The sequence below is a fragment of the Furipterus horrens genome, unplaced genomic scaffold (genome assembly GCF_987537825.1).
Source record: "Furipterus horrens unplaced genomic scaffold, mFurHor1.1.pri manual_scaffold_17, whole genome shotgun sequence".
Taxonomy (NCBI): Eukaryota; Metazoa; Chordata; class Mammalia; order Chiroptera; family Furipteridae; genus Furipterus; species Furipterus horrens.
The window spans coordinates 111,200,698-111,224,316 of record NW_028327187.1 but is presented as its reverse complement, the minus strand read 5'-3'; the positions used below and the strand labels follow the sequence as shown (position 1 = coordinate 111,224,316).

Here is a 23,619-nt window from a genome sequence, read left to right as displayed (position 1 = left end):
ACATCCCAACTATCAGATCCCCTTTTTTCTTCTGATATATGAAAAGAAAGGGAATGCCCTTGGGATACTCACCCAAAATACATGGGGACCACCAGAGACCCCTAGGATACTACAGTCAGCAACTGGACCCGGGATATCCCCTTTGCCTTAGAGCCATTACTGCCACTGAGGACATGGCCGTAGGGTCCTCTCTCACCATCTTTGCACCGCATGCAGTAGAAGCCCTCCTGAATCTTCATCCTACCCAGCATCTTGTAGTTATTCGCCTCACCTCCTATGAAATCCTTCTGCTAATTGTCCTTCACACAACTCTTTTGCATTGTGATAACCTTAACCCAGCTACTCTTCTCCCTTCTGAGACCAATGAAGCCCCCCCCCCCCGCCCCCCACAATTGTTTTGGCACTGATAGATCACCTCGTGAGCTCTTGTCATGATTTGCAGAGGACTCAGCTGGGTTCAGCTGTTTTTCATGGTTTAGAGATGCTTCGTGTTTTAGAAGTAAAAAATGGAAAGTAGTGGACTCATTATGCAATTGAAGTCTTTGAGGCATTTTTACCTTTGGCTACTTCAGCAGAGCAGGCTGCATTGTGTGCTCTCACTCAGGCTTGCGTTTTAGCCAAGGGCAAAACTGCCGGCACTTATTACTGAAATCCATATGCTTTTGGAGTAGCTCAGGACTTTGGAATGTTACAGAAACAATGTGGCTTTCTTACTTCCAATGGAAATAGAACTAAAAATGGCCTTTATGTTCAGGAATGATTAGACGCCTATACTTTTACTTGATGCTTTACCTAGTATTAAGATTCCAGGGCATTCTAAACGTGACTGTCTGGAAGCTAAAGGAAATCAAATCACCTTGCTGACACTCCTGCAAGGAATGCTGCCCTCAAAGGCATCAATAGTAGTCAAAGCCCTGTCATAGTCCAAAGGGATATTTCCGCAGCTGACAATTTTTAAAAATTGACTGGAGAAGCCCTATAATTGGTTTCAGAAGGGGGAAAAAATAAACAAGATTAGAAATCTAATAAAACTGATGGTTTAACAAAAGAAAGCTCTGGTGCAGGCCAAAATAACAACCCAGTCCTACCAGAGACTCTGAAGTTTCCACTTGTAACTATTATATATGCATTAAACCATTGGCCCACTGACAAAATGATGGCATTTATGAATCAATATTTGTGGGAAAATATTAATAAGGCTGTGAAAAGTGCCTACTTACTTGATCTACCTGTCAAAAGTACAACCTGGGGGAAGCCTGTCTGCACTGTCCCTGGACATTTTAAATTGCCTAAGGGACAATTGGAGGTGTGGCAAATAAATTCATATAGCTTCCCCTCGTCTCATGGATATAAATATGTTTTAGTCACGGTCTGTGTTTTCTTGCTGGACTGAAACTTTCCCTTGTACACAGGTTACTGCCTCCTGGTGGCTGAAGTCCTTAGAGACCATTATCCCTACCTGGTGAATTGCTCTTGAACCTCCTGACCTAGGAACCCACTGTACGGGTCAGGTGCTTCAACAAGTCTGTACTGGTTGGCCACTTTTACAACACCCTTAATTATGAGGTTCATGCGGTCTTAAGATTGGATTTCAAAAACCATTAATAATTACCTTTAAATGGCAAACGAAAGGAAAATTTCGTCATCAGGGTGGTGTGTCCATCTGTACAGACTATAAAAGTCACATGATCTGCTCAGCTCTCCATACTCCTCTTTTGTTTTCCCAGCTGCCTTGCTAGTCAGCGGCCAGGTAAGTGTGCTTTTAGTACTACCTGGAGCTCTTTCTGCTTCCTTTCAGAATGGTGCGCAAGATAATGGTCTAGAGAGAAAGCAGGTTTGTGCTATCTAAAGTATGACCAGTAATTTAGAGACTAGAAGCTGCGGTCAGATTTCTTTTAATACCACAGCCTACAGAGTGCAGACCAGGTACACAAAAAGTGAAGAAAGTCGTAATTACTAAGTAAAGTGTTTTGCTTCGGGAACTATCTTCTAATAGATGTGTTCTAAGGGCAGACGTTTTAGCATACCGTCTAAGATTATCTTTAAAACATGTTTGCCATCACTGGTGTGGGTCCCACAGTTCCAGCTCCCTCTCTTCTCCTCCTCCCCCTGTTTTCCTCCCCCACCCCCATCCCCGGTCCCCAGCCTTTTCTGTACTGTCCCCCACCTATGCCAAGGAAGCAGCCCAATGGCACTGAAATCCTGCTGGCAATCATCAGTATGAAACTCCACTTCGGCTTTTTGGTAAGTTCCTTTCTTTTTGAACTTACAGGACACCAAACTAAGTTCAAAAATGTCTTCTGAAGAACTGAAGAGCATTTTTGAAAAATATGCAGCCAAAGAAGGAGACCCAAACCAGCTGTCCAAGGAGGAGCTGAGGCTGCTGATTCAGAATGAATTCCCCACTTTACTGAAAGTGAGTGCACAACTGCAGAGCCCCCCCAAACCGGGCCTCTGATGGTAGAGGGGGGAGGCAAGGGGAGAGGAAAGGACCCAGGAGGGGGCTGAGGTCTGTGATGCTGATCAGATCTCAATCTGGGGGAAAGCGCACAGCAGCACAGGTGTTAATGGAGGGAAAGCACTTAATGTGTGATTCCATCGCGAGTGGCAGACCACATTTCATATGGCAAGCTGCTAGAAGCCCCCTCTCCCTCAGAGCCTTAGCACAGAGCTCTCCAGACTCGCCACAGTAAACGAAAGCAGGGATGGCACTTTTACCAATTAGGCCTGCAAGATGCACAGGTTGCCACACAAAGACACAAAGACCTTCAGCCTGGGGTCAGCATGTCCGTGCCAAGCTTTAGGAACACAGAGGCCAGTAAATTAATATTAGTTGGCCTTGGACATGCTTCATCATTATAGGCAGTATCTCTCAACAAGACCAACACTTAACGTGGCAGTCCGTTAAAAAAAACCGCACTTCCAGCCCACAAATTACTCCCTGGAGAAACACATTTATATTCCAAAAGCATATAAATTTCTGTTAGTTTGTGTTAAGCAGCTAAATTTGTGTTAATGAGGCAACTGTGCAGTTCCCAACAACCTTCAGGAAAGGATAGAATTTCTCTAGCCACATAGAACCATCCCAAAGTTGTCATAGTCAGGACGCATCTAGAAGCAAAAAGGAATGAGGAAAGGTGGGTTCTCCATCTGCGTTCCAATGTGCTTTTTTCCCCGGGCAACAGAAGGGCTGCAACTGGTGTATCCAGTGTGGCCACTTGTTAGCTGTAACCTCAGAAGAAAGCATTCACATTCCAGGGTTTAACCAGAAATGTCCCTTCTGCCAATATGACATGTGAAAAGGTTTCTGGTTTTAGCTGTTGAGAAGGTTTCTATTTTTAGAACTGAAAAGAAAAGTGACTGAATTCAATGACCTTATAATCCAATATCTTCTCATTTTCTTATGATTAAAATATAAAAAACTTTACAAAACAATCAAAGGCACTGGCAGAAAAAAATAAGGGGAGGGATTTTTAATTTAAAATTATGGTGCAGGGATTAAGAAACATAATTGGTAGGTACAAAATAGACATGGGGAAGTTAAGAATAATATAGGAAAAGGTGAAGCCAAAGAACTTACGTGCATGACCCATGGAGGGGGGTGGGATTGCTGGAGGGAAGGGGGTACTGGGTGGAGGGGAGCAAAGGGAAAAAATTGGGACAGCTTAACAGCATAATCAATAAAATATACTTAAAAATAAATAAATAAAATAAAACAAATATTTTGGAGAAAAAATAAATTTAAAGGAAAGATACTTAATTTTTTCCAAAAGGAAGAAAAATAATATGGAGGAATATAATAATAAAAGAAAGAAAAATAATAATCTGACAGGAGAGCCTAGGCAATCAAACAAGTTGCTTTAAAAGACTGATAGAATTTTCTGAATTTTTCTATGTTACGTACTTCCTATAAAAAGTACATACGACTTTAACAATTGGATAGAGGTAGGAATACTAATGATAAGTTTTGAAAAATCTACTTACCAACTCATGTACCTGATTATACTTCCAGAAGGATTACTAAGGTTCTCCAAGCTACACTGTTTACATCATCGCCTTGTATGTTTAAACTCCAGTAAAGACTTCAGGAAAAAAGCAGGTACTGAACAAGTAACTTACAGTTTGGTCTTGTGACCAGAACAAAGCAAGAAATGTCTTTGTAGGGATATTAAGGGTTAAAACATATCTTGATGTACAGATCTACTGCACAACAGTGTGGACAGAGTTAACACTACTGAACCATATACTTAAAAAATAGTTAAGATGGTAAATGTTACGTTATGTATTTTTTACTACAATTAAAAAAAAATGTTTTTGGAGCTGACGTATAAACCAAACTGTGATTTCAAGAGGTTTCCTAATGACTACTTTGCTACAGATAGACTCCTACCTGGTAGTCAGAGCTGTGATGGCTTTAGGGTTTGAGTTTTGTGGCAGAGGCAAACATTAAGTCTGCTTAAGACACTACAGAGATATCAGTAGTCAAAAGGAAGTCGAGCTGCACAGGAGCCCATATAACTTCTCTAGCAGTAATTCTCTGAGCGTGGCTGGGCTTGGAGCAGCAACACCAACATTGCCTGGGAACAGAATACAGGTTCTCAGGCTCCACCCCAGGCCAGGTGAATCGGAAACTCTGGGTATGCGAACAGCAATCTGTATTTACTGATACAGATTGTCAGCAAGCCCAGCTGGTGATTCTGGTGTGTGCTAAAGCGTGAGAGCCGCTGATCTAGTCATCCTGCCTAGCATCGGGGTGGGCTGTAGCCCAGGGTTTGGGAAAAACTAGGGCAGTTAAGGGGTTGGGCTCTAGAGTGAAAGTTTGGACCCCAAGTCCCCTACTTAGCAGCTATGGGCCCTAGAGTAAGTTAGCGGCTGTCTCAGACCCTCAGTTTCCTCATCTGTTAAGTGAATCTCCCTGAGGAGGTAGCTGGGAGAATTGCACAAGCTACTGAAGGCCCTTGGCACAGTGCCAGCCAGCAGCAAGCCATGCGCATGTGTGCTCTCTCCACTATATGCCAGCCCAGCTCTGGGGGCAGACACAAAACCAGCCCCCAGGAAACCCTGAGGCAAGGGTCCTCAACAGTTTGTGGACTGTGGGTCCCTCGGAAGTCCAGTGAAGTCCTTAGACTCTTCAAAAAAAAAAAAAAGGTTTTAGAGGCATAAAGGAAAATACTTAAGATTACTAGAAAACCAATTATATTAAAATACACGTTATCGACATTAAAATAATAAATGTACGTTACAGAAAATAAAAACCGTAGCCCATTCTCTGACCTGGAGCAATATTAGAGCTAAAGTTGGTTTTTTCACCTTTAACTACCAGTAGCATGTGATCGAAAGCTCAGCCGCCTTCTTGGAATGCAGACACAGTGCCTCTAATTTCAGAGAATGTGTAGCAGTACATAACTGAGTCATTTTCTCTCCTCTCCTCTCCCCACCCCATCCTTTTTGTCTAAAACCAGGGTCCAAACACCCTGGAGGACCTCTTCAAAGAGCTGGACAAGAATGGAGATGGAGAAGTTAGTTTCGAAGAATTCCAGGAGTTACTGAAAAAGGTATCCCAGTGAAAGAAAAACTAAAAGGATATCATTCTGCTCACCAAAAGAAAGAGCACCTGGGAAGTGGCCGTATTCTGCATGGAGTCCCCAATGTCCCTGTTTAAGCCTTTCCAATTATAATGATCTGGCAGTGATATCCAATTATTTCTAATAAAGAAATTCTTACACATGCCTCACCTTGTAAATTACTGACCTCCATAGTTTAATAGATTTGAAAGTAACCTTGGTCTGATGTATCTAATTTTATAGATTAAAAAAAAAAAAAAAAAGTCCAAAATAGCTCCATGGTCTTGATCAACACTATAAAGGGGGTGTCAGAGACATGGAAAGAATTCTGATGTGCCAAACCAACTTCCTCACTCTACTCTTCCACCAAAATAACCCTGACCTTGCGCTCCCTCCCTGACCACTTAGTACTCACATCATTTCCAATTTCAACTCCAGTCAATAGCTAGCGAGAAACGGATTTCAAAGAACAGACACTTGCCTTTAAAGTCGTCTCCCAGCACTCACTGTGCTTTTTGAATCCCTGACCCTCTCAGAGAGTAGGAGGAATACAGGACTGACACTCAGTTCTACTCCATCACCAGGGGGGTGGCCTTGGTTCTGGTATGTGATGTGTGAAATAAAAGGGAGGGGAAGACACAGGCCCTTCCCAGCTCTGGCATCCTGTGCTGCTGGGATACTGGGTATCTGAGAAACAGCTTGTCCTCAAGTTCCCCTTGCTGAGTCCAGCTGGGCAGGAGGGTAGTGGGGAAGGAGTATGGGAGAGGCATTTAACCAAAAAATGGAAGGAAGGAAGGAAGGGAGGAAGGAAGGAAGGAAGGAAGGAAGGAAGGAAGGAAGGAAAGGAAAAAAAGAAAACTGACTTAACTCTTCCACCTAGAAACAAAGGAGATTTTTATACACAGCAAGGGAATGTTTAAATGCAATCTAGATCATTCCAATTCAACACACATGCATTCTCATGGCATCAAAAACCTTAAACATTTCCAATGACTAATTATATTCCACTGTAGGGATATCCCATAATAGTCCTACTTATTTCCCCATTGTGGGGCATTTAGATTATTGCCGTTTCTGACTTTTCTAAATAATGTCATAATGAGTACCTGTTCATATCTCTTTCAACAAATCAGACTTCCCTAGGAGAGTTTCTCGGAAGTAAATATCTGAGTCAGAGGGTATGAATATTTTTATGGTGTGTGAAACAGACCACTTAACTGATTTTCCAAAAGGTTGTATTGATTCTTATTTCTACACACAGGCAGGAGAACGACAGCTTCACTCCCCAGACAACATTAGCTGGTCTCACTTTAACAACTTTATTAGTCACAATAATGTATATCTTTTATTCGTTTCTGGTTTTAATAGGAACCTCCTACTATTTCCCCATTGAGTTTACTGTTAAGATATTGTTTTGTAAAAGATATACTTTCTCTCATTCAAGAAGTGCCTTTTTCAGCCCTGGCCAGTTAGCTCAGTTGGTTAGAGCGTCATCCTGATGCACCAAGGTTGTGGGTTTGATCTCCAGTCAGGGTACATACAAGAATCAACCAATGAATGCATAATTAAGTGGAACAGCAAATCGATGTTTCTCTCTCTCTCTCTCTCTTTCTCTCTCTCTCTCTCTCTCCCCCTTCTCTAAAATCAATCAATAAAAATTAAAACAAAGAAGTATCCTTTCCTTCTTAGATTGTTATGAGACTGTGAGCACCAGGGTTTAGATACTGTAGACAGCCTGTTAAGCACCTGTGGCAATATGAGGATTCTTCCTTTTGTTTGATCAATTGAATTCCTCAGACACTCTACCCAGTCATCACTCATTAATCCTTAATGCTCTTAAGGTTTTTACATCTTTATTAATAACTAACATTATTACAATTTGGGGTTTTACTTAAAAAAATAATTTCTTTATTTATTTTTAGAGAGGGTAAAGGAGAAAGAGAGGGAGAGAAACATCACTGTGTGGTTGCCTCTCACTCGCGCCGCCAACCGGGGACCTGACTTGCAACCTAGTCATGTGCCCTGACTGGGAATCGAACCAGCGACACTTGGCTCGCAGGGTGATGCTCAATCCACTGAGCCACAGCAGCCAGTGGGTTTTACTTTTTGTTGCATGTCCTTTGTTGAGTTATAATATCTAGGTCATTCCAGCTTCCCATTTTAGCCTATGTTCTAATCTCAATCAGCCACCTGCAGAGTAAATATACATTATCTCTTTCAACACCAACACATACAAAGCACCTACAACGGGCAAAGCATTATACAAGATGCCTTAGAGATATTCATTTCCATGCCTCTCAGATCCTAAGTCAGTAAGTCTGGGATCAGGCCAGGGAAATCCTTAATGGAAGTGGTAGTATTCCAACTGCGATTTGTAGGAGGAGCCTTGAACGGAACCTGTTAGGAAAGGAAAGCCTGGGCATTTAAAAGTAGAGAAAACACCCCAAACAAACACATCAGGGCCAAGTGCAAGGCAGTTCAGGGAACATACACACTCCATTTTGGGTGTAAAGCCAGCTATGATGAATAAAGAGGGCACACTGGCTTCAGATCATGAAAGTCCTTGGTTGCCATGCTAAACAAAGGTCTACCCTGGCATTTATATCACATGCAATACCCTGGCCACTATATCAGGTGGCTTTTAACATTTAAATTAACTAAAATGAAATAAAATTTAAAATTTAGTTCCTCAGCCACGTTAGCTACATTTCAAGAGCTTCATAGTCCCATGTGGCTAGTGAGTACCATAGTGGATGGCACAGATACAGAACATCTTACCATGGCAGAAAGTTCTAGTTGACCATGCTGGCAGCATTAATGAGGGTGTACTCACGTACTGCCCATATATTTAGTTATATGTTTCACCAGCCTCTGTTTTGTGTCTCCAACTAGACTGCAAGCAGGGTTGTGGAAACAGCTCATTTGTAATACACTATGTTTAGAAAGAACTGCACTTAAGTGGAGGCACTCCGAACACACCGTGACTTTTTTCTTTTTAATAATTTCTCTCTAAGCCCTGGCTGCTGTGGCTCAGGGGATTGAGCATCAGCCTGCGAGCCAAGTGTCGCTGGTTCGATTCCCAGTCAGGGCACATGACTACGTTGCACGTCAGGTCCCCGGTTGGGGGCATGAGTGAGAGGCAACCACACAGTGATGTTTCTCTCCCTCTCTTTCTCCTTTCCCTTCTCTCTAAAAACAAACAAACAAATAAATAAATTATTTAAAAAAAATAATCTCTTTCTGCTAGCATCCAGTTATTTCTAATGCAAAAAATAAATCTTTCAAGGGATTGAAATACTCATTCCTAAGGCATTTCTTATTGAGCTAAAGATATAAAAGCTTTAAAATACATTAGCTTTGAAGTACTCATTTAGTCATTCATTTATTGGTAAAGTTATGGACTACCCTGTGATTCACTAATGGGGCTTACTCCTAGCCTTGCTGTTGCTTTTCAAAAACTAGACCCGGGTAAGAGGTGGGGGATTGGGGTTTGGGGGCTGGAGTCTGGTGTGAAAGATACCCTACCCATTAGACAGTGGTCATCATGACTGGAAGAATTTTTTCTTTCTCCAGATAGAGAGCAGTTACTATGGCCAACAGTCTGATATCAACTCTGAACCTATCATACCCGCAGAGACAGAATTAAATGACTATTAGGTTCCCAGACTGGTCCATCAAGGGCTATTTTCCCCATAGTATAGCTGTCTCCTTGACAGCTGCTTTTATGGAAAACTAAGCTCCAAATGATTTCTATGAGGTCGTTTTGTTAGTTGGGAGATGTTTACTACAATGTTCTGAATGCAAAGCAGTCTTCAAAGTGTTAAAAGTTGCCTAAAAAGTTACTCTAAGTGAAACGGGGTACAGATTTTCCCCACAGCCCATGGTTTGAGGGATGCAGGAGGAAATAATACAGTTTTTAAGGTACTTTGCATATCTATGGCAGGCTGATAGCTAGATAATAGCTGTGCTACCGCCCCAGGGCAAAAGGTGGAGGTGACTTTCAGGATTTAAAAGGAAGAGCTGCAGCCTTGAGAGAGATGTATAATGGAGGGGGGCCACAATGAAGCAGCAAGTTGGGGAAGCGTGATGGAGGGGTGGCATGATGCAGAAGCATGTTGTAGCAGCCCTGTGGGAAGCGACAAGCAGCTGTGCAGTTTGTATTCAGTATCCGGCTGTGCGGCCTGGGCAAGTAGGAAAGCAGGCCCGCTGCTGCTGTGACCGTGCCCGCTCCGGCTGACTCTGAAGTCACCAAGGACGCTGCCTTGCAGACCCAGACTCTATCTGGACTCGTGGAATTTGGGACAATATGGAAAGGACACTCTTTTAGGATTTGTGTTTTTCCTGGACTTCACCAGAATCCACTGTAAGACGGCACATGCTTTCCTGGACTATTATACGGAGGCTGAAGACAATGTACCCCAGACCCTGAAGGAGAGAGCTGACAGATAAGCGATGGGGAACTATTGGATTTGGTTTTGGTTTATAGCCTTTTGGGGAGCAAGGGAAGTGCTGGGTCTCATGGGAGAACAAGACTCCCAGCTGAAGTGCTCCCAGCCCCACCCCCAAGGTTAGAATATGATAAATAAAGACCTGTTTTTCTCAACACTAATTGTTGGGTCATCCCAAGGTGCCATGTATGGGATTTTTCTCAACACTTTTTAATTTGCTTTCTATGTGAAGCTGTTGAAAAATAACATGGAAAAAGAAAATATTTCAAACAGGGCTTCAACTAAAGGTAGGAAAATCTAATGCATTAATTACACTTAATGAATAATACAAATTACCCTTCACCTGAGTTGACTTAATATTTGTGACTATTTCACAAATCCGTTGTGTCAGATATAAAATTTTGACTTTGAAAACTCCTGGGTCAAAAAGGTGTAAAAGAAGTCATATGTATGATAAACAACTAAAGGTGAAATAATATCAAATACTGCAATCTCAATTTCCTATTTGCATCTGCTTAGAATACTTCAAATTTCTCATTTTTCCTTACCAATACCACCATGCAAGTGTGCATGTGTGTGTTGATGTGTCTGAAGGTGGAACATGGGTTCTGTTTTGAGGATGTTATCTTAAGTAAACTTAGATTTTTAAAGTTACTGTTTCCAATAAACAGAAAAGAAATGCTAAAAATTAAGCATATCAACATACCGAAACATTAGATTGGGATTCTTTGCCTATATGTCTCAAAAGCCAAAGACATTTTTTTTTCTTACAGATTTTATTTATTTTTTAGAGAGAGGGGAAGAGAGGGAGAGAAACATCAACGTGTGGTGCCCCTCTCGTATCCCGACCTGGGGACCTGGCCTGCAACCCAGGCATGTGCCCTGACAAGGTAATCGAACTGGTGACCCCTTGGGTCGCAGGCTGGCATCCAATCCACTGAGCCACACTAGCCAGGGCTATATTCTAAATATAAAGTCCACAATGCCATGAACTATCCTCTACTTGAACTGGAAAGGTCTAAAGCCAAATTCAAGGTCAAGGGTGACAGCAGCAGCCACGTGATTGATCTAGAATCAGAATGCAAGTCAGCTACAGCTGTGTTCCTGGTCAGCATTATCTAGAAGGCAGGTAAAGCTACTTTGAAGCAGGTCAAAAAAAAAAAAAAAAAAAAATTCAAACTTGCTGTAGAACCCTAAATTTCTGCACAAGTCCTGAGCCTTCTATTTCACCTTGTGGATTAAGCAGAGAAATGACACAATAAAATAAATTGGACTCATTCTCTCCTGGTACTGTCAGATTCAGAGTTTACCTTCATTCGTAAAGAAAAACCTAGTTTTCCTTTTCTTCGTGTAAGAGACACCTCCTCTTAGACATCTGTCCTGAATGCCAGTGTCCCTCATGGTTTCATAAGCAACCATAAGACTAATCACACTTGCCAAAGGGGGGTCACGATTGAGGCAGGAGATGGCGTAGGAGGAGCACCGAGACTGCGCTGCTGTTGCTGACCAGCATCTAACGTCCTGGTTGCCAGGGAATGCCTTTTGGCAACTTCGGTAGGATGGATAGTGAACCAAGGCAGGGAGGAGGAGCGAGACATGTCTCACCCACTGACTCTGGTCCTGAGCCTGGTGCAGTAATGTTGCCAGGCGTTCCAACATCACAGGAAACACCGTGCTAACACGGGAGGAGGGCAGTCCTTGAAATCCTATGTATTGTTTCTACTGTCTAGGAAAGAAAGCGTTTGAAACTATGCTTTCATCCCAAGGCCTGGAAGGCAGGGAAAGGGAGTCCTTGGTGCCCAGAGGAAGAAGCCCATTAACACCTTTGGGTATTCATGTGCCCCTCTTCCCCCAAAGCCGGCACTACCTTTACCTGTCAGTCAAGATGTAACTTCTTCGCCCTCCCCCATCCCACCTACTTTATAGGTCCTCACCCAGCCTTTGGCCCACTTTACTTTGGCCACTCTTACCCTGCTTTGCCCTGAGCCTGTGCCTCCCCATCGCCCCTCCTCCACCTTAGCTACACTCGTTCTCTTCCACGAGAACGGATCACCAATAAATCCTGCTCGCACGCTAATAGATTTGCGTCTCTGTAATTCTTTACTGCATTCGGCAAGAAGAACCAGGTTTTACCCGTTAACACGATGGCCCATGAAGGGGATCAGAATTTAACACCCCAAAATAGGTCTGTGACATACGGATTAGTTTAAGCTGATTACTTTTAAGAAACAGCAGACACAGGAGAAGCTCTGAAAATTGAGTAAAAGCTATCCTTTTATAAGAGACACTTACATGTATAAGGGAAATGTCTGTTTGTAAGGGTGTCTCCCTCTCTGTACCAGGAAGAGAAGGTGACTCTAAATCTCCAGAAACTCTATTCAAAGAAAGAGGAGGACTTATATCTGCACGACAACCTTGCCCTTGTTTTCTTCTCTTCCTGGTTGCCTCCGGCAACTGACTCCCCTACCTCCCAACAACTTAGAAGAACAGAGGAAAAATGATTTGTCCTCCACCACACCGATGAAACAGACTTTAGTAGCAAATACACCTAAAGGAGGCTCCCGGTTTCTAAATTATTGACTCTTTTAGCTAGAATGGCCATTACCCACTGTAAGTCATTGTTCCTTGCTCAGGTTTAAGTGATTCTCCAGGCTTCCTGGTGTCTGCTGCCTGGTGATCCTTTTTCTTTAATAAGGCTTCTCACCATCATCACAAATGCGGCCTCTTAAGGCTATTTTTCTCCAACAAACTGATTGCAAGCCATAACAATGTTCAGTAGCAATTAAGTTTTCTTGTTCTCAACACACTTATGAGTGTAGAAGGTTTCAAAATGTAAAACGCACATATCTTCTGACTTAACTATTTCCCTCCTAGGAATTCGCCACACAGAAATGTGTATTTTCAGCATGATTTAAAATAGCAAAATAATGAACACAACCTAAAAATTCATCAGTACCGGACGGGTTAAATAAAAAACGACACAGACAGCAGGACAAGCATGCGGAAGGTCCCTGTGTGTTGATGCAGAGTGATCAGTATGAAAAGCAAGAGGAAACTGTCTCAGGCATGCTAGCATATGTATTTGTTAAAAGGGAAACACATCCATATATGTATGGGTATATAGGTATATACACACACACAACCAATAAAGGATGGTCACCAAAGAATGTTGCCAAAGCTATGGAACAGCGACACCTACTGGTAAAATCATTTACAATCCCCAAGTTGTTACCGTAAAAAAGAAAACCCATGATTTGCCTATACAGCTATTTCCCCCATTAGTCAGAAAGTATGTTTATATTAAAGCTTCATAAGGAACTCTTCATTAGTATTAGGTCTTCTGCGCATAAGGCTTAAGAATACCATCTGGCTGGGAAACTGTAGTTCATTATGGTCTGAACCGTAAGCTATAAAATGAGTAAAGAGTACCTCTATATTCTTCCATAGAGTGATCGCCAGCATATAGTGTTAAGTTAAAAAAACAAGGCAAAAAAAAATGTGCAGACTACGCTACCATTTATTGCAGAAGGGGAGGGCGTTACAAATAAACTTACAGGTTTACTTATATTTAAAAAATGGAAAGATAACACTCCCCCTCCAAAAAAAAAAAAAAAATTAGAATTCATGGCTGCCATAAGGGAAAGGAGGGAATAGGATGAAGGGGAGAGAAATATAAGTAGATTTCTCTAAATCAGTGGTTCTCAATAGGGGCTGTTCTGCCTATGCCCCCAGGGGATGTTTGACAAGGTCTGAAAGCATTTTTTTTATTGTCACCATTGGCTGTTGTGAGATTTGTACTATTAACATCTAGTAGGTAGAAGCCAAGGAGGCTGCTAAACACCCTCGAGTGCACAGGACAATCCCCACCACAAGAATTACCCAGTCCAAAACGTCAATAGTGCAAATTATATATCTAATAAGAAACTTGTATCTAGAGTACACGAAGAACATTTACAATTTAATAGTTAAGACAAATAACCTGATTTTAAAACAGGCAAGGGGTCTGAATAGACATTTCTCCAAAGATGATATAGAAATGGTCAGTAAGCACACGAAAAGATGCTCACTAGCCTAAGCCATCGAGGAAACTCAAATCAAAGCCACAGAGAGATATAACTTTATGTCCACGAGGATGCTATAGTAAAAAAGACAGACAATAGCAAGTGGTAAGGATGTGGAGAAACTGAAGCCCTCATACACTGCTGGGAGGAATGTAAAATGTTGCAGTCGCCATGTGACCCACAATTGCACTCCTGGGTATATATACCCACGTGAACTGAAAGCACACGCTCACGCAACTTGTACGCAGTGTTCACAGCAGCATTATTCATAATAGAAAAAAAAAAAAAAGTAGAAACCACCCAAGTGCCCATCTATGAATGAATTTATTAACAAAATGTGCTACGTCTATATAATGGAATCTTCTTCAGCAAATAAAAGAAACAAAGTGCTAATAGATGCTATAACATAGACAGATCCAGGACATCTTATGCTGAATGAAAAAAGCCACTCACAAAAGGCCACATATTCTATGATTCTATTTACATGAAATGTCCAGAATAGGCAAACTCATAGAGACAGAAAACAGATTAGTGGTTGACTAGGACTGGAGTGGGCGGTGAGGGTTGGGGGAGTAGGAGGCTTGGGGGTGTCAGCTAAGGGGTGTGGAGTCTTTTTCAAGGTAATGAAAATAGTCCAAAATCTATTGTGATGACGGTTGCACAGATAAGTGAATATGTTAAAAGCCACTGAATTATACACTTCAAATGACTAAACTTTATGAAATGTGACTTATATCTCAAAACTGTCTTAAAAAACCAATTACAATGGTGAGGTATGCACTCTGATAGAGGTAGATACAAGGTGCTGCAGTGGTTCACAATGAGTCACCCCAGATATGCCTCTGTAGTATGCAGATTGTTTTGAGTTGAAGGCAACTGAGGTCCTGCAGGTTCAAGAGAAACTTCTGCCCTCTTCCCCTTATGTACCTGGGAAATTTTGAATTCAGGCCATTTCCCATAAGAGAGTATCAGAGCGAACCTTTTTCTTCTTTCTTTTTCTTTCTTTCTCTCTTTCTTTTTTTTCTTTTTTTGACCTATCTATAAGACAGGCAAACTACTAGTTACTAAACATCTGCTCCTCACATTGTCCTGAGAATGACCAACCTTTCCTCTGAAGCCGTAAGGTGCCTCACTTCCCCCTTAGCTCAGGATGCCAGATACGTACATCTCATTTCCCTTTTCTGCCTCTGAACCTCTTGTGCATGTAGACACTCTTACTCTCTCACGGATGTGGGGTTCCCATACATATGTATGCAATTAAATGTGGTTATTTTTTCTTGTTAATCAATCTCGTGTTGATTTAATTATTAGACCAGCTGAAATAACTTACAGGGTAGGAAAAAATCTCTTCCACCTCCACATCACAAAAGGCAGAAGCTTCTCAGGATGAATAGGAAGTTGTCTGTCATTGGGTATGGTTTATTTTTTTAATGAAATTTTTTACTGGTTTCACTGAGATTCTAGAGGGAGGGAGCTGGCAGAAGGGGAACTTCTCAGGTGTAGGGAATCTCAAGATACATCTAAAAGGCCTTGTTCAGATTGTCCAAACATAAAACCCAAGTGTGAGAGGCATAGGGGTGTCAGAAGTTGAATTAGCAAAGCGGCAGATGACACAGGACAACAGCCTTCACTCCCAGCCAAGACCCTTGAACTGAATCTTTTATGGGAAAAGAAATCAGTGGAAGATGAGGAGCAGCGGAAGAACAGCTGTCACTTTTGTTTTAGAAAGACAGATGACCACCAGTGTGGAAACTAGACAGACAAGGATGAGTCTAGGGACAGGCCAGCCCATTTATTTATATTAGCTATTATAAACTGTTGTCACAGTCAATTTAATCGTTTCCTAAACATTAAGCTTGAAAACTGCTGCAAAGAGAAATCAGTCCAGGATTGTGTCTTCCTTCAAAACATAGCTGACAAGATGGACTATTGAAAACGAAGCCATTGGATGAAAATAATAATAATAAAATCATATATAATTTTAAATGTCCTGATAGCATAATGAAAAAAATTATAATAATAGCCCCTTATGAGTTCAGGCAAGAGCCAGAAACAAAATGACAATGACTAACCCAGAAAGATAAACAAGCCACTTACCACAGGAACACGGGTAGTTGGCTCAAATTCTGTGGAATCTGCATCTGAAGGTTAAGATATGAATTCAATAATTCACCAATATTGCTAAAAAATATGTTCAGGAAAAATAATTTTTTTAAAATAAAAGGTTAGCAGATAAATCGCAGACTTACCTTTCAAGTTAAGGCAGTTCCTGGCAAACTCTATCACTGCTAGTTGCATCCCAAGGCAAACTCCTATTTTAAAAAGCACACATATAAAGCAATGAACATAGTTTGTGTTTCTTTATACGTTTCGTTCATTTGTCTGCTGTCTGTCTCCTCCATCTAGGAGGCAGGCTCTAAGAGAGCAAGGTTTTGCCTGTTGGGCTCACTGTTGTGCCCTGTGCACCGAGAACATCTTGGCAGGGCCAGGGAAGGAGGTTAGATGACTTGAACTTCAGGAGGAAAGAATTCAAGGTCAGGAAAGAGCAGGAAAGCATAGATCAAGTTCCAGAAGGCAAATCTACCTCCCTCCAAATTTGTCTCTAGAGCAGTGGTTCTCAACCTTCCTCATGCCGTGACCCTTTAATACAGTTCCTCATGTTATGGTGACCCGCAGCCATAAAATTATTTTTGTTGCTACTTCATAACTGTAATTTTGCTGCTGTTATGAATTGTAATGTAAATATCTGATAGGATGTATTTTCATTGTTACAGATCGAACATAATTAAAGCATAGTGATGAATCACAAAAACAATATATAATTATATATGTGTTTTCCGATGGTCTTAGGCGACCCCTGTGAAAGGGTCGTTCGACCCCCAAAGGGGTCGCGACCCACAGGTTGAGAACCACTGGTCTAAAGGCATATGCAGAGCACCTGAGTCCTCCAGGGAATATCTAACAACACCCAGTCAAGAGGGCGACTTCACATTCCCCTTCTCAGGCTTTGCCTCAGGCTGGTCAGAGGGCTGGGATCAGAGGAGCACTCCCAGGTAGGCAGGGGAACCCAGGAGAGCCCTGTAACCTCGCTGTACAAAGATGGCAGCAGCTGGGGGAGTAGGCATCTCCACTGTGGGCCTGAGCGTGGCGGAGAGAAGGGCGGGGAGACGCAAACTGGAACTGAACAGAGAGCACAATAAGGAGGAAGAGACCTGTGCAGCCCCAAGCCCGTGGCCACAGGGATGCGCCTTTCACTCATCTGCACATTCACTTCGGCCCGCCAATTTCTCTCCACTAAACAGAAGTCAGGGAGCACTCCAGATGGTCTTAGAGGTCTGTCCAAGGTACACAAGGGATTCAAAAGTCAGTAAGTCTGAAACAGCTGAGTGCGCTGGGAGCAGAAAGTTCCATACGGCTAGGACATGAAAAGATGCCTTTTTTTTTTTTCCTAATTAATGTATTTATTTGTTAGTTTTGTTTATTTATTTGTTTATTTTTAGAGAGAGGGGAAAGCAGAGAGAGAGAGAAACATCACTGTGTGGTTGCCTCTCACTTGCGCCCCCAACTGGGGACCTGACATGCAACCTAGTCATGTGCCCTGACTGGAAATTGAACCAGCGACACTTGGCTCGCAGGTCGACGATCAATTCACTGAGCCACACCAGCCAGGGCTAAAAGATGCCATATTAAAGAGAAAGCTAAAGAGCTGGCAACTATTCTGTACAGTGAGAATTATCTGAAGTACACTAACCGCCCTCAGACAGAAACCAAACAAGATTGCTTCAAAAGAAAGCAACGGCCCAGAAGAGCTTCTTAAAAGGGCCAAACAAAACAAGGACGGTATCAGGGCTTCCCTGTAGAAAATGGATCACAGTGGAGAACTCGGAAGCTAATCAAAGAACAGGCAGTGGGGAAAATGAACAGTCTGCTGAGAGTAAAAGGTACCCAAAGCCTGCCCACTCGGTCTGTAAAGCCACCAACACGTCCAAGTACGGAGTGAAACAGCCTCTCCTCACTCCCTCTCCTGCCTGAATCCCTACCTGCAGGGCTGCCCTTACCCCATCACGCATCCATTTCATCTGGGTTCACTGGCACAGAAGCCATGCTTTGCAATTTGAACAAAAGCATTAACAAGATCCAGTTCTACCAAATTTTCACAGAGCCATTCCTGCAATGTTGGATGGTCTTTCTGTATTATCTTTTCTAGAAGGAGCATATACACTTCAACTTCATCATTTTTTAAAATTCTGATTAGAAAGAACACCGTGGAGTTCTGTTGAATGGTGCTCTGCTTAGAGTGGTGAAAAGATGGATTTGGGTGGCAATTGGAGAAGGTCAGGACAGGTATAGATAGCAACCTTCTCCCAGCCTCCTGCTGCCAACCAGAGCAATAAGGTCTCCAAATGCTTTCTCTAAAGGGCCAGAGAGTAAAGATTCGGCTGTAGGGTCTCAGACTCTGACACTGTACCACAAAAGTTGCCATAGACAATATATAAACAAATCGGTGTGACTATGTGCCAATAAATGTTGATTTACAGCAGGCCATGAGCCAGGTATAGTCTCCAGGATACAGTGTGCTGACCCCAGTAGCAGACTGTTTGGTGCCTGAACTCAAATCTGACTTCATGCTTTTCACATTAAGAAACCCTATTAAAGCCCTGGCTGCTGTGGCTCAGTGGATTGAGCGTCGGCCTGCGAGCCAAGTGTCGCTGGTTTGATTCCCAGTCAGGGCACATAATTACGTTGCACATCAGGTCGCCAATTTGGGGCATGAGTGGGAGGCAACCGCACAGTGATGTTTCTCTCCCTCTCCTTCTCCTTTCCCCTCTCTCTAAAAAAATAAATAAGTAAATAAATAAATAAATAATTAAAAAAAAAAAAGAAACCCTATTAAATGTTACCCCTACTAGGTGTCAAATCAAATAAACTCAGTTAGAATCCATAAATGTGAGTTTTACCCAGAAAAGGAATCTTCTTTGCCCTTGCCCAAGAAATCGCCTGGAGTTTTCCCAACGTTCCTCTGACTCCGAAGCCTCCTGGCACCAGAACACCGCTGCAATCAACACAAGATGAGAGTGAATTTGACTTTATTTTTATTTTTAAAACTCTTCAGCCTTTCATTCTTACTGATCCCCAATCCAATACTACAGCATATGCTTGAGGTCTGTGTTCAGAATTGATGACATGATCTGACATCCCAAACTTTCTTGTTGAAATCTTCCCAATGTATGAAGAAGTTACCACAATTTCTCACAGCCGACCTTGATATATAGATTCTGATAGGTCATTGTGGCAGGAGCATAGTGACCAAGAAACTCAATTCAATTAAAAAAGCCACTAAATTATCTAACTAAAAAGTAGGTTAATGTTTTTTTTTTTAAAGCACTAGAGTTACTCTGGTCAAATCAGTCTAAGATTTCCATTGCTAATTAAGTAGGGCACATGAAAATTTCCTTACTACAAGACAGTAGACTCATTCTAGACACTCGTCTGAAAAGACAAGAGTTCAGGAGGAAAACCAGGAGGGTCATGCTACTCTCACAATGCGATGTTACCCCCAAGAGTTCTGTTCATCATTTATGAGATGATACGGAAAAGAAACTACAACCATGAGAAAAGGGTTGTCATTCTTGCACTTTAACTTTGCATGAGGTCCATCTCTGCATCTTTCGGTACAATCGACACACTTTCTCTCTAATACGGGATCCCCATTCTCCCCCAAAAGAAAGCCAGTTCCATCGCACGTGCCACTAACATTAACACGACACACTGCAAAATAAATGCGGTGGGAATGCGGCACAACTACCCATAATGCCAAGTGCTCCGGGCTACTTTTCAAATTGCACGAAAATTAATGATTGGGGTCAATCAAAATCATTACAGAAAAAGCACAATGGCATTCTCCTACGTGGTGCAAAAGGTCCCCAGGACTCACTCAGCTTTGCATAGCTTCTGCCACGCTTCATGGAATTTCACAGGGTCCTCCGTTTCGGTGGTGTGCTCCAGATCAATGGAGTCTATGTACTAAAAACATCCAACAGATTAAAGGAACGTTTGAGAAAAAAAATAAATACGGAAATACTAGAACCATCTAACACTATGACAAAATTATTCAGTAACTGCTTATCATGCGAACACTGCGCTGGACACTTGGGAGAGAAAAGCATGATCTCTGTCCTGGAGCTCTTAGAATCTCTTAGGAAGATCACAAAACCAGAACAGGCAGCAACACATAGTGGGATAATGGCCACAGTAAGTAAGGAAGAGAATGTTGCAGAAGTAACCGGGAGCCACAGCTAATCTACACCCAGACACTGGAGGAAAGAAGGAAGGCAGGGTCCCCAGGGGAGGACCCTGCTGGGGAGGTGATGTCCGAAAAGCTAAGCCCTCTGGGACGAGCAGAAGCAGGATGAGCGTGTGTGCGCATGTTGGGAGGCAGGTGGGAAGGTGCGCAGAAGACAAAAGGGACAAGGCGGGGGGTGAGCCAACAGTGTCTGAAACCTCAGAGAGAAAGAGAAAGAGGTGGCCGCTCTGGGGCCCTCAAAAGAGGCTCCACCCAGCCGCAGAAGTTTACACGTGAAGCCACTAAAAGGTCTTAAGTAAGGGGACCACAGGAACAGAGAGAAAGTTTAGAAGGATCATTCTGGGACAATGTGGGAAACGGAGGAAGGACTGAAAAGAGTTGGGAAGTCGTTGCAATAGGCCCGGAGAGGTAAACACAGCAACAGACTGGACTTAAAAAGAATATGCCAGGACTATGACTCAAATAGTACTGAGCAGAAGCTAATGTCAATGAATTCTAGTAAAGGAAAACTCACGTACAGCAATTCATATGTACATAACAGTCCCCACAAATCTGTATTATTTTCGTATTTCTTTTGTAAAAATTACTAATTGTATCTTAAGATACAAAATTCGCATGGTAACACATTTTCTATTGTTGCTTTCTTTTTTCTACGTGGGGGTGGAGGCCTTGGAAGAGTGGGAAGAACAGGAAGTGAAATATTCCTTGGAAACTCAAACATAAAAAGTAGTTAGAAAACAAGGAGACTACGAGAGGTGAGAGAAAAGCTGCAGGTTCTGAGCTGGTGTCCCAGTGGCAGTTACTAATTTCTTGGACATACAAATGTATCTTTTTGCTCATTATATAAAGGTTTTACCATTTAAATCTAGATAAGGTTTGCTGGAACCATGATACACCCATGCAGAATATCATTAAATACAGACATTTATTTATTTATTTATTTATTTAGAGAAAAGTCTGAAAGATATGCATCGAACTGGGAATGACAAATCCAAGAGAGAAGGGGGATCTCAGAGAGCAGGAATCTTCCACTTCTTGCATTTTACATGTTACGTTTTAAAATTTTCTATACTGAGCAGGCCCTACTGCACTAACATAAAGAATACACTCAAGCTATATTCTGCTATCCCATAATACTGCTTTTAAAAAACAAATAATTACTGTTTGCCAGATAGTAGTTCTCCAAGTTAGAAAAGACAACAGAGCATTTTAAAAAATCTGGATTTGGTTCCAATGCTAAAGGGGGAAAAAATTCTATTATTTTCTGGTTAGGCAAATACAATGTACTTAAATGAGCATCATTTAGATAGAGCCCCGATGCGCAAAGCCTAATTTCAGAAACTGTGCCTTAAACCTGTATGCAGAACAAAGTTACCGTGGCCACTGGTGGGACTGCTGTGTTTTCTGGGGTACCAGTGTCTGGATGTTTTGTCCCTGCTAGTGGGGCCGCCTGGCTTTCGAGGACTTGGTGGCTGCGGCCTCCGGGCGGGGGTGACCCGCGCTCTCGGTGGAGGCAGGGGAGCCCAGCGGAGCCGCGACCACCACAGGGTGAGCAGTCGGGCTGACCACTGCTGCTGCAGGATTTGCAGGCTGTTCTGTTTTGCAAACCATGAAGCATATGTAGTCTCAAGTCAAACAAGGTTTTTAAAGTCTACCAAAATCTGCCTTCACTGGTGGCTGTTATAGAGGTGGGTCTGAACCCAAAATTATAAAACACGAAGCAGCGTTGATACTAGGTCTAAGCCCTGCTGCCAGTAAAAGAAAAATAAGAGATGCTTACAGACAAATTATGCTTTTCGATCCCCCAGGCAAGGGAGGATCTCCTTATACTGTATGGCAACCAAATCACTGAAGCTATAAAGATTTACTAGGAGGTCAAGCTAAAAAAAAAAAAGAAGTAAATGTATGATGAATTTTAAGTTATTAGTTATATAGACAAGTACCAGCTTTTTATAAAATGTCCTGAAGCTACAAATTTTAAAAATGATTTAGCACAAACTAAGTCAAAGCGTTGGTATAAGTTTCTTGTTTAAATTCGGTGATTTTAAGTCATATTATCAAATATTTGAATATTAATGCTCAATAATTATGGCTAAGTACATACATTTGAATAGGAATATTGTTCTTGACTCATTTAGCAAATAATTTGGTACTTACTTCAAGGCAAAGTGAACATGAAAGTCTCCGCTCTCAAGGAGCCCCAATCTACTAGGAGACTGATGAACTGGTAATTAAAATACAATGTGATCAATAAAATGAAATTAGCATAGGTTGTGATGTAGACTCATCTCACTGGGAAGAAAGATTGGTTGTCAAGGTACAGGGAGCTGGCTCAGGTGCCTGGAACTGTGAATTTAGTCACAACTTGGACCTAAAAAAATCGATGTAGTTATGTATATATCACTGACAGAGTTCAGATTTCATATATTAAAGAATGGCTATTGGTCTAAAGGCCTGCCTACAAAGTTGGCCCTTGGTTGGCATCTGCAAACTTGGATTTGGGGGTCTTTCAACACAATTTCTGTCTCTGGAGCACAAGCTATCAGGGAAAATGACAGAAATATCCAGACGACCAGGCTGGGACTCACCATCAGATTCAACTTGTGGTTGATGGCCAAGGCTGAGTGTTCCAGGGCTTTGAAAACAGAGGCATAGCAGTCCCTCAGCTTGGTGTATTTGCCAACCAGGGCTATGGAGCATGTTTTCTGTAACCTTTCATACCTGGGAGGGAAGACAAGCTTAAGGTTATGCGCATGTAAGGTAACACCACAAACACAATGACAGCCACAGGTTCTTATCCCAAAGCACTTTTCATATATACAATAGTCCTTTTTCTTCTGAATGTATCTTATCTCCATTCCCTTTTGCAAATCCAGACCTTTATCTCCTCCCTTTTTATGTTTTTATTGTCACAAATTATCCCTGTTATGCAGTGAGTTCATTTCCAAATTTCAGTAGCTCTTGTCTTCTTCTCCCTTTTTTAATGTTATGACCTCCTTTAACCTTCGGGTAATATTTAAAAAATATGGACTGCTGCCCTGGCTGGTGTGGCTCATGCATTGAGCGCCTGGCTGCAAGCCAAGGGGTTGCAGGTTCGATTCCCGGACAGGGCACATGCCTGGGTTTCAAGTCATTAGCCCCATTTGGGGGGGGGGGTGCGAGAGGCAACCAATCTTTCCCTTGCACATCGATGTTTCTGTCCCTCTCTTTCTCTCTCCCTTCCCCCCTCTCTAAAAAGTAAC

The 23,619-nt window shown here is 42.2% G+C and overlaps 2 protein-coding genes and 1 pseudogene across 3 annotated transcripts in view; 2 read left to right on the top strand and 1 right to left on the bottom strand.

Annotated features, from left to right (window-relative positions):
- The window catches only part of CTPS2 (CTP synthase 2), a 103,840-nt gene that overhangs the window by 45,124 nt on the left and 35,097 nt on the right, over positions 1-23,619 (bottom strand). For both annotated transcript variants that reach the window (XM_090263911.1, XM_090263912.1), the window contains exons 9-13: positions 22,966-23,098; positions 20,009-20,097; positions 19,032-19,126; positions 16,323-16,385; positions 16,171-16,214 (exon numbers count right to left, since the gene is read on the bottom strand). In XM_090263911.1, the coding sequence (XP_090120037.1) occupies positions 16,171-16,214; positions 16,323-16,385; positions 19,032-19,126; positions 20,009-20,097; positions 22,966-23,098 (424 nt within the window). The remainder of the gene's footprint in view (positions 1-16,170; positions 16,215-16,322; positions 16,386-19,031; positions 19,127-20,008; positions 20,098-22,965; positions 23,099-23,619) is intronic.
- S100G (S100 calcium binding protein G) lies at positions 1,669-5,730 on the top strand. The gene is made up of 3 exons (XM_090264499.1): positions 1,669-1,750; positions 2,273-2,416; positions 5,463-5,730. The coding sequence occupies exons 2-3, from the start codon at positions 2,294-2,296 to the stop codon at positions 5,565-5,567; spliced, it is 228 nt and encodes a 75-aa protein (XP_090120625.1). The 5' UTR covers positions 1,669-1,750; positions 2,273-2,293; the 3' UTR covers positions 5,568-5,730.
- LOC149991834 (mitochondrial import inner membrane translocase subunit TIM14 pseudogene) lies at positions 21,936-22,286 on the top strand (annotated as a pseudogene).